The sequence below is a fragment of the Ammodytes marinus genome (assembly GCF_949987685.1).
Source record: "Ammodytes marinus genome assembly, chromosome: 7".
NCBI classification, from domain to species: Eukaryota; Metazoa; Chordata; class Actinopteri; order Uranoscopiformes; family Ammodytidae; genus Ammodytes; species Ammodytes marinus.
The window spans coordinates 8,379,582-8,391,567 of NC_137211.1; the positions used below are offsets into that span (position 1 = coordinate 8,379,582).

Below are 11,986 nucleotides of genomic sequence, written 5' to 3' on the forward strand. Positions count from 1 at the left end.
GGGCCCTCCAAGGCCCGCGGGGATAGCCCCTCCGAGAGGATACCATTTGCACTTCTACAGGAGCCGCCAGCCCCCAGGCCACAAAGAAGGGGAAAAGGGGGAACTATGGCATCCTTTATCAGGCCGGACAAAGACGCCGCATCTTTTCAAAGGAGACCGGAGAGAGGGAGAGAGAGAGAGAGAGAAACTCCAGTGTTCCAGAAGAGAAGGAGGGGAAAAATAGAAGAGAAGAAAGAATCCTCGGACTGGTCAGGAGAGAGACACAGAGAGAGACAGAGAGAGAGAGAGAAAGAGAGAGAGAGAGATGCCAGTGTGTGGGTTGCAAAGCGAGACAGGAGGTTACGGTCATACTGTGACCCAGTTTGTCCTCTGAGACATCAGAATTTCACCAGTGTCCCACACACACACACACACACACACACACACACACACACACACACACACACACACACACACACACACACACACACACACACACACACACACACACACACACACACACACACACACACACACACACACACACACACACACACACACACACACACACACACACACACACACACACACACACACACACACACACACTGATATAACACATAGAGCTGAGTTACCCAACTATATTCCCAGTGCATAGCAACCAAAAACAATATCATGTTGTTTTTAACATTGCTATCATTTTCCATCTCAGTTCCCATCAGTTATTGGAGACATGAAAATATAAAAACGTTTCCTTCAAAAAGTCGGTGGTAGTTTTTCCACAGTAGAAGGTAGTTCAGTTGGCTTTTGGACTTCATCTCATGGGAGCTGAGTAGAGGCAGATAAGGAGCCAAAATGGCCACCCTCCTTTTGACATTATCAGGGAATCTTAAGAGTTTTGCCCTCCTGTAGAGCGAAGGAAAGTGGAGGTCATTGACATTACTTTTACCTATTACCTCTGGAGTAGGGCTGCACAGGGGGGTGAATGGTGGCCTTTGAGGCTTGCAGGCTTTGTGCTCCCCGTTGGAGAGCAGCCTGACAGCCTTAGCTGAGTGGGGGCCAAAGGTCAGACAGGTCATGTGATAAGGCATTTCAGACCTGCATATAGGGCCCCAGACTGAAGAGGCCCGAAGAAACCACAACACCCCCCCTGCCTGCCTGCCTGCCTGCCCCCCTTCTCCATGTCTCTCTTCTTCTTTTTCTTTTCTCTGTCCCCTCTCTCTCTCTCTCTCTCTCTATCCCTCTCTCTCTCTCTCCCTGGACACAAAATGCCATTTGTTGTCCGTCAGTCAGTAGCACAGCGCCCGGGTCGGGCTCCAGCGCTGAAAGCTCCATTCACACACCCTCTCACCCAGGGATGTTTTTGCAATTCAATATTTTCACACGCAGGCAGCTTCGTCGTTACTTTGGAACCGTACACTTGGCAGGATGAGGCTGGGGGCCTCTGGGACAGAGGAGCTGAGAGGTGGAGGGGTGGGGTAGAGGGGGTCAGCACAGAGGAATCCTAGTGTCGAGGAGGGGACGGGCCTGCATCGGCTAATGGGCCATCTTGAAATGTTTTAGCCAAGACCCCTCCGACACCTACACACACACACACACGCACGCACGCACACTCATGAGTGGTTACACGCACACACATTCTGCCTAACTCATCGCTTCGAAAACCAATCTGACTCTACGTTAACGAGGAGGGCTCGTACTTCCTTCATTAAAATATCTGGGCTTGTACAGTCACACTAACACTGTCCCACCAGGAAAAGACTTGCCTTCCCCTCACTCACTCACTCACTCCAGACAAGCCACTTTCTAGCACACGTATCAAATACACAGAGATAGTTAGCAACAGCCGATTGAGAATTGGCCGCATGTCTTTTTGAGCAAAGTACACATCTGCAGAGAAAACCTTACATTTTTTTTTCGAAATACAACACAACAAAAAACAGTTTCAACTTTAGCTTTTCAACAGGCACAGTGCAACGACTACCAGGGCAAACGGGAAACGAGAAATATCCCAGAACTGAAGTATTAACTTTGCCTCATCTTAACCGAACCATTCCAGGAGGTTTGTTCCACTTTCCCACCACTGTAACACTTAAGGATTTGTTTAGCAAACAGAGTGGCTGAGGTAAATAAGAGGGCCTGCAATGAGAGGGAGCTCTTAATATTATTTATCCATGTGCACCACACACTCTACTTAATGAAATTAAACCACACCAATGGTGGGGACTTTGTCTTTGGGGAGTTTCGGTAATCAACGTGCCAGTAGTTTTCATTTTGTTTGAAAATAAGTGGCAGCCGGTGATGTGGGCCCTAATTGTGTTTTTTTTTTTGTTTTTTTTCCGGCTGGGAGGAGGAGCTGGAGTGTTAAGAGAAGAAGCTTGCGGCGGTGGGTGATGTAGTGGAGCCCATTTCCATGGACAGCAGCAGCAATGCTCCACAGAGAGAGGTGGTCAAATAAGCAGAGGCATTCATCTGGGGACCGCGACCCCCCTCCCACCCCCCTCTCTCTCTTTCTATCCATCATACTCACAAAGAAAGTTAGCCAAGTATTAAACAAATAGAGAAACTGGTGAGCCCTGTGCACACCACCAGCGCCTGTCTGGCAGGGTCACTGGATAATGACAGCTCAATTACGGTGAATCTCCTTGTACACCCCTCCCCACAGTCGCCCCACCCGGAGCGGGGCAAATTTGTCAAACTCTAAAAAAAACGATGGGACTGACAGTGTAATCACTAACCGTCCCACACCGACATGAAAGAGGTCTTTATCTGGCCAAATCAAAGAACCTGATCTCTGAGAGAAAAAGGGTGGAGGGTGTGTGTGGGATGGGGTGAGGGGTGGGGGGACTAGAGAAGAGAGAAATGTCCCGCTTGGCCCCTTGTGAGACGTGGAGATGTTTTCTAATCCGCTTTAATGAGACACTGCGTGCCCATCTCTGTGGTAATGACGAACCCCAGTGAGAAAGGCGGTGAGGGGGGAGGAAGGGAGAGATAGAAGTGAAGATGGAGCCAAGGCTTTGAACTGGCGGTGTGATGAAAGGGGGAAGCAGGCCGAGGGAGTTGAGACTCACACTGCCACTACAACACCACTGTCTGTGTGAGGAGACAGACAAGACAAACAGCCCAGGGGACAGAGCAGTTTGTCTGCTTATCATATCTGGACAGGATGAGCCATCATCAGCAGCGCCGAACTGGGGCTGAGACCGGAGGGTGTGTGCGTGTGTGTGTGTGTGTGTGTGTGTGTGTGTGTGTGTGTGTGTGTGTGTGTGTGTGTGTGTGTGTGTGTGTGTTTGTATGAATGTGTGTGTTTCGATACAAGCGCTACAGTGGTTTGTAAAACCACTAAAGTTGAAGTATAATGGTTTTGTTCAGTGTTATTCACTGAGAATTTCAAGATAATCAACTGTAAACTTTCAACATGTGTATAGGAAACTTAATGTATTTCTCAGCTTGTTGTAAGCACCCATATATGGTTTTGTGTCGCCTTGCCATTAAACTGTTCATGTATTTCATAATAGGGCTTTAGTCCACCAGCTGATTTTAAAGACTGCATTAGCTAATTTGAATAACTAATAGAAATTAATAGGGAAATATTCCAATGTTGGAACTATGTTATAGAACAACTTTTAACTTACATATAGATAATCAAACTTCAGTTCAAAGCAATGAACTGAGGTGCATGACAGTTGACCAAAGTCTGAATGCGTGTAAAACTAAAAAAAACTAATTGTACATTTTAATTGCAACTTCTTAAAAATCAGTAATTCTAACGAAAGAAATGTGTAAAACGATAACTTTTTAGGATCTTATCATAATAATATGTTTCTGTTGAATTTATTGTGTGGCTCTTAATTTACACCGTTGAAATAACACGTTTTATTCACGCTACGCAGTCTTCCTGCTGTACAGATCAGAGAACATTGCGTAAGTGAAAGGGAGGACAACATAAAGGACATGGAAGTTCAGGAACGGATGAAAGAAAAGGAGCAGTGTTAGGACAAACGAAGGAATAAAAGAAAGAGAGAGAAAGAGAGAGAAAGAGAGAGAGAGAGGGTGAGCCGGTTAACACCAAACAAATCGGGATTAGACCCAGATAAGACTAGTCACAATGCTGAGCAATCCCTGGGATATCACAATGTATCATGAGGGCTGCTAAAAGAAAGAAAAAAACGCTAATTAGGGACTCAACACATTTACCCCTTGTTTTGCAAACAGCACACACTGTTTAACAGCGGGTGGTGCACAATCACACCAGACACACAGAGAGATAATCATTTGGCGTTAATGGGCATACTGGAGAAGTAAGGATGAGGTATTTCCAATGGGATGACTCCAGCACTCTCCGTGTATATTCTTAGCCCCGAGAAAGCTGGATGGAATCTTCCAGACATGGCCCCGGAGTGCTGGGACGTAACTGGATAAGCAGCCGCAGGTCAAGACAAAATGCATTTAACTGCAGTGTAATGGCTTTTCATTTTTCTGAACCCCCTTTTTCGCCCAATGCATACCACTGTTCGAAAAATGCTGCTCTGCTATTTTTAACAAGACCCTGCCCCCCATCTCCAGGCTGAAAAGGAAGGGTATGAGGAGAGACGAAAAGCAGGGGGCTGCTTACAAAAAGAAAACATCAGGGATATGTCTTAAAGTCTCCCGGGCATGCCAGTGTCCCCACACTGCCAAATGATTGGGAGATTGCTGTGTTTTTACAAACATGGCGGGTGAGGTCATGGTGCAAAGAGGCATATTTGCCAACTGGATAATGTGAGGTCAATGTATCAATGGAATGAATGGGATTTAGAGCCATGTGCAAGAGCTTAATGCAATGGTATTTGTATGTCAACTCAAAATTTGACTTAGCCAGCATGAGACCAGGCTGCAAGCATGGGGCTGAAACGTGTGTGTGTGTGTGTGTGTGTGCGTGTGTGTGTGTGTGTGTGTGTGTGTGTATCCAGGTGTAAGATGTGCCCACCCATTGCCGTGCCAGACTTGGCCAAAGTCAAAGCTCAGAACAATGACAGGACCTCCAACAAGTGTGCAGCCATTCTCTCTCTCACACACACACACACACACACACACACACACACACACACACACACACACACACACACACACACACACACACACACACACACACACACACACACACACACACACACACACACACACACACACACACACACACACACACACACACACACACACACACACACACACACACACAACAGTGCCAGGTCCTGCTGTTTGGATGACATTTACACTCAACCTTTCTAGTTTGTGATTGATTGGGGTTAAATCCTAACATTGCCCAAAAATCTGTCACCACTCAGGTGTGTGCGTGTGGGTGTGTGTGTGTGGGTGTGTGTGTGTGTGTCCATCTGCATTACGGTTTCACTGTGTGCACGGGCATGTGTCACAAAGCTAAAGGAAGGCCAAACGCTTTCAAGCCTTCAGTGAGTCTCATTTGACATTAAATAGTCCCAATGACTAATGTGCAACGGTTGCAGTTTCTGCTTATTCCAAAAACATAAAAAAATATGTCTCTCTTCATTTCTTTCTCTCATATGCAGACTGAGATACTGATACTGTCTTGAATAAGAGAGTATCAGACATTTGTTAAATTGAGCCAATGCAATCCCGAATATGGATTATTCAATGCACATCAAATCCGGCCCGGATCGTTCTCTGTATGTCATTCCCCTCCATGCCCCATTTCATATCTGTCTATCTATATCTGTCAATAAAGCATGAAACTGCAAGAACAAAAAAATAAGACAAAATAAGAAGAAAAAAGTAACTCCAACATCACCGTCTATAAATTACTTTCACATATCAAGGCACCTGTTCTTGACCCTATCATAGACATCTCTGTTCCAAAGGGAGACTCGGGCCAAAACAGCAGCAGCACGTTTAGAGTAGCAACTGACTGAATAACAATAAAAGCATTTCCCCGGAGATAAACGACTGTGTTGAGGGGAGGAGGAGAAGGAGAAGGAGAGGGAGCCATTGATAGTGTGAAAGAAAAAAAGATTACAATGTTGGCAGTGGAACAGTCGTAAAAAAAAAAACAGACTATTTCAACAAATCATTGTAACGTTCCATTTGAACTATATGCTCACATACAAAATGAAATCTCCCTCTTTAAGCTTTTAGAGAGCAGGTCATTTATTGATAGAGTGACCAGTCCCCTTACATTGTTATTGTTTCGTCGGTGTGTATATTCCCTACACAGGTGGAAGAGATCATGAAGGTCTTTCTTTATTGGCCCGGCCGACTGTTACAAGGATTTAGGAGTAGGAAGCAGAAGAGAGACTTTAGACTCCACTGTCCTCCACATTTCGGGGGTAATAAGAATAGTTTAAAGGAGAGGAACATTCTTCCAAGAATCTGCTGCTGCTCGCTCGCTCTCACTGAATAATGTGAAGCTACGGTTACAAAAGGCAATGCATCTTTATTTGTATCATATTATGTGAATCAAATGTGGACCATATGCTAGTGAAACAGACAGTGGCCTCACATTGAAGGCAACTGTAAACCATGGCCAAAAACCTTAACCAAAGTAACTTCCCCAAAGACAAATGAATATGTTACAAGTATAGGCAGATTTATGGCTATGGTTATGAATAAAGGAGGGCCTTAACTATTTGGGGTTGGATGATAGAAAAAAAAGTTACTCCCTTCATAGAAAAATTATATTGTGTGCTCTGAGAATACAGATGGACCGTGCCGTCAGTCGTATTCCTCTGATGAAACAAAGATGAGGAACCAGCCCTGGAAATAAATATGGAAAGATGACTAAAAGGCCCAGTGCTCACAACATGCGCGCGCACGCACACGCACACACACACACACACACACACACACACACACACACACACACACACACCAGGACGAGGGACCAACTCGCTTGCAGCAAACTCCCATAATCAAGTACTCATGCAGCATATGTGGCTGTGCCAAATGTGGACTGATGCAATTAGTTAGACTACACAATTTTTCAATCCTTCAGAAATTGACACAAATGGCACTAAAAACAGTCCAAATGTTCAAGAAAAAAAAACCCAGTAAAACATTTAAAAAAATAAAAAAGTAACTGCAGAGCACATCAACTTCCTGATTTGATGGTGAACAGTATTTCTGTAAAGTGAGAAAAAAAACACTACCCCTGAATGGATTCAGCTTTTGAGTGCAAAGATTCACAAGACTACACAAAAACTACAAAAATGGTGTTGCCTGATTCAAAGATCATCCAATAACACATGCACACAAACCGCCTCTGTGGAAGCACAGGAGTCTCAGGTTTCCCCTATGTGTGTTATCTATGAAAAGGTCCATAGCAATAAAATAAAGATGTCACATGTATTTTCATTTGGCATCATGTTCAGCATTACTGATATTCAAAATAAAAATTTAATAAAATAAATGAATGGCTTTCGCTCTGATGGCACTGTAAGGTAATCCCTGGCCTACATCAATTAGAAACGGTGTTAGTGTTACAAATTATTCTGAACTTGAACACAATTACAGCACACATGAGGAAGTCTCCTGAAACTATCAAAGTAAAAGTCATCGACAAGATTCCCACGATTTTCTGTTTATCACTGACGCTAAAACTTCAAAATAAAAGCAGCGTCATTTTACTTCAGGTTTTACAGTTTCATCAAAGTAGAACAAAGGCGTCCAAATAATTGACAGTCACTACCACACCTTACGGTGACATTGCATTTCCTCTTCATTTGATGATCCTGCCCTTTATAGGCTCTAATCTGTGAACATGGCGGAGTGCTATCTGACACATATTACAGCTGCACAGAGCACTGCAGTAATAGCCTACATGGGAGCCTGTAAGGGACCCTGAACGTTCAGCCACAAGTTCAACATTGCTACCATTGTTGGTTTTAAAGTGTTATGGGTTAGGTTTTATTACTTCTGTCAAAACATCAGAAGATGTCGAGCCAGGCCAAGTTCAAGACTGGGATTCCATCTAATAAGGGGCATTTAACACAAGGATCAATAGGATATCTGGCCATTAGTTTACATGGGCCAGAAAGCGAGAGAGACAGACAGGGGGTGTAGGATATATGAGAAGGAAACTATCAGAAATTGTGTTCATTTGTTCAGTGTGGTGGGGTATAGGCGAGGGAGGAGTCATTCTGTGAAAATCAGCGAGAGAAAAAAAAAAAAAAAAAGGTCGTAGACCTTGTGGTGCTTTCATTGACTTCATAATGCAGACGTCCTCAGTAAATAAAATCAGTTTGGGAAAGCAATACTGTGTGAACGTTCCGGTCAGAATCAGTTTGTTTTTTTCTCTCCGACGGTGTGAAATAGTTGTTCGATGTTTTCAATATTAATCATATTTCTGCGGCGAGGTTTATGGATGTGAGCGAGCGTGTGTGTGTGTGTGTGTGTGTGTGTGTGGGTTGGTCTCACCTGTAGGCAGTGAGAAAATAAAAAGGTGGAGGAAAAAACATCTACACTCAATAAACTGGAAGCCTTAATTGATCGAACGTTTTTTTAAAGCTATATGGACCAAACAGAATAGCACAATGAAACAACCGCAAGGTGTACAACTTTTCACACGCATGCAGACAGCCCCTCAGGGTGTGAGCAAATTCACTTTCAGGTGCAAAACGCCTAATTCATTGCTGTGTGGCCCGCAACTATTATTTCGTTTTATTTAAGATAGCAAGATAAGAAGTGTGGTAGAGTTTTTCCCATTATCTTTGGTAAAATGAGATGTGATGAAGGGGGCTTTTTTCCTTTTGTATAAAGCTTGGGAAACAGCCAAGGCCTACTATTTAACATGTTTTATTCATAATCCTACTCAATAGCAGAGAGAAAACTGGTCCGGACAAAAACAAATTTATGTGAAGTATAATCAAAAACAATTTGAAACAATGAAGCATTTGATTTTACATTAAACTGCACAAGTAATCCAATAATAAACACACGTTTTAACATTTGGGGAACACAGCAAGAAAGGGGATTTTTTTCTTAAAAAAAAAAAAAAAAAGCCCACCTGTGAGAGCGATATTAAATTATAATCCAAACACAGCAACAGTCACTTCCTGACCCCAAAGCATTATGTAAATAAACCAGGACGACTGCATACCAATCAATGCGAGCCCCAGCATTAAAACACGCGCACATTCATATTCTACATGAGGGCCTACTAGCCTACATTAGACAGAGCCGCGGCCTTTAACGTGTAGCCTAAGCTGTGTGTTCAGTGTGTGCGATCTGCCGGGAGAAGAAAATATACACGAGGGTTAAAAATAAATGATAAAGCAGCTGGTGGCCCTCTGTATTCAGCAACAGTAGAGGAGTTTACCTATGAAAAAAAAATATATATGGGTTGGAATATACTCCCACGCGTAGTAGCCTAGTCAAAAGTTGTGGGCCTGCATGTTTTGAATGTTGAGAAGAACAAGATTTGTTTTCTTCTTCCCATACTGCCTGCTGTCTGCTCTGTGTTTTTCTGTGCTGCCGCTGGTCTGAGGCCTGTGTGTGGCTCTGCAGTGGTCCACTGTGAGAGTGCTACAAAGCCAGGTATTTGTGTTCATTAGCACCCGGATCAACAGACTATCAAGGCTGTTTTAGAGATCAAGACCAAGTGCAATTACTGGCAAGAAGCCGAATCATCGGCGTGTTTAAGTATTTTCTTCCCCCCACAAACTATAGCCCCAATTAGCGTTTCGCCTTTCGTTCCTTTTCGCTTTTTTTTTTTTTTTTTTTCACTCGCCCTTTTTTCTCTTTCCCTCTTTGTCTTAAATGTATGCGGGAATTTGATCCCTGTGCAACAATCGTGCAAAAGTAATAACATGACTGCAAAAAAACAAACAAAAAAAAAAAACAGTGTTACTGATTATTTGTATTCTTATGTATCTGCATGCACGTGCACTGAAGCATCCACATTTACATTTTATTATAATCCTATCAGGTTGAACAATTAGCATTTATTAGGCTAAATCAATTGTATGAAGTGGGAGCTTATCTAACATTTTTAAAAAGTGTCATGTTTGCTTAAAAAGATAATGACACACTGTATTTATTTCACTTAAAGTCTGGAATGTAAAATAGTATTTAAAAAAAGAAATCAATAAAAGCCTGCATTTTGTTTAATAGCCTATAAAGATCCAGGTTGGTGTTGAATTAAGGCCAGTGGCTTTGGCAAAGTTACAAAGCTTTTAAAGGCCTGTAAACATGCAATCAAAGACCAACATAAAAAAAACAATAACAGGTAGCCTATATTTTAAAATATAGGCTTGTAATTTTATTTTTTTTCAATAAGCATGGCCTAAAAAAATACACACGCTGGTAAATGTCTCGTGTGCTTTAGCTGTATTTTCCCAAAACAACAAATCGAAGCTCATTATTGATAATATGACACCAGCATATTGACACGTAAAAAAGGCAACTGCCAAAAGGCCAGATCGGAGAACAATCGCCTTTCAAATTATTTGTGGATGAAAAATAAGATTGACCCACATAACCTTACTGGCCGTAGAAAACAGTGCACTCGTGCAGGACTTGAAATAAATAAATAAAACACGGTGCACTTTAACGCGATTCATGAATCAACCCAAGAACAACAAACAAATGTCAAACAATAAACACGGTCCCTGTTCACAAAACTGAATACATGATTTTCTTCCGTGTGACGCGAGCGGCAGTCCACTAAGTAACGTAGTAGCCTAGTAGAGGTAGTAGTATGGGCGCTTTCTTGCACAAGACGCATTATTGATTGGCATTCCCTGGAGGTGGAACCAGTTTGCAGCGGTGCGCGGGCCCTGGGACAAACCAAAAGCTGCCCCGGAGAGAGCGATATATTCTGCGGTTCAAGCAGTGGTGTCGACCGAAGAAATCTGCAGCAAAATGTTTCTCTTTCGTTCTTTCTCAATTCTCATCTTGGCGTCTCCCGTTTTGCAGGCGACTGTGTGAGTGAGTGAGAGAGGGCGCTGGGCTCGGCGCGAGCCCCTTCAGCAGCAGCAGCTCAGCAGTGCCACAGCGCCCACTATTTCAAAAGCCGGGAATATTATTTCACAAGACTTGCTAAGGCTATGCGGCTCTAGAAAGAGAAAAAGTTACTATCCCATTTCGACAAGTTTTCATGGTAACTTTCGGGGAAAAACGAATGTGCGCCTCCACTGAACCCTCGGACACGAAAGAGAGCAAATAACGAGTTGGAGCTCAGATGTGGGACGCTAATGTTTACCTCTGCGTTTATGAGAAGTGGAATCGACTAAAAGCACCAGCGGCGTTTCTCATCACACATGAAACTTTCTGACACCGGGAACCAACCAAGCCAAGACCGCAGCACGCATGGAAAACGAGAGTAGGATATAGCCGGAGCAGGAGCACAATTTTTTAAGCAGAAAAGTTAACTCTGGACAAAGAGTCGCCCCCCTCCTTCTCTCGCTCTCTTAATAAGGATATGACAAATGACAAGGACATGACTGGACATCTACTATATACACACGCAGGAGTTTTTTAGAGCCGGACGGCTGAACGCGATAAGGAAAAGGAGTTAAAAAGGAGAAGAACCTACTTTTGGCCAGTTTTCTCGCCCTCGCCTTGGATCTCATCTTGTCGGCTTGTAGATTCCTCTCGTCGTCCTCCGTGAGCCCAGAAGCAGCAACAACACTATCTTCATCTCACCAGCATTGTCAGTTTGGACACCTTCGCACATGCGCACAGGCCCATTCAATCTGACACCCTCGCCGGGGCCAAAAAACTTTCCAATGTATTCATCATCATCACTTTTTTTCTCCCCCCCTTGTCCTATCGTCTCCCCTTTAGATCACTTATCTCTTCCCCTCCTCCTCCTCCTCTTCCTCCTCCTCCTGCGCTCCCCTCACCTTCCCTCCCTCCCTCCCCCCATTACCATCCCCTTACCCTGGTCCCCCTCCCAACCCCCCTACCCCCACCCAACCCATTCAGCTCCTGCCAGCACTTTCGTGGATATATTTTTTACCCCTTTAAAACAGCGACAACTTGGTTTTCTCCAACC

The 11,986-nt window shown here is 43.7% G+C and overlaps 1 protein-coding gene across 1 annotated transcript in view; it reads right to left on the minus strand.

The window, feature by feature from the left end:
* prdm16 (PR domain containing 16) overlaps positions 1-11,622 on the minus strand; it is a 179,569-nt gene extending 167,947 nt beyond the window's left edge. Inside the window, exon 1 of the mRNA XM_080030988.1 lies at positions 11,525-11,622. Within this exon, the coding sequence (XP_079887114.1) occupies positions 11,525-11,561 (37 nt within the window). The 5' untranslated portion in view covers positions 11,562-11,622. The remainder of the gene's footprint in view (positions 1-11,524) is intronic.
* Positions 11,623-11,986: the final 364 nt, after the last annotated feature.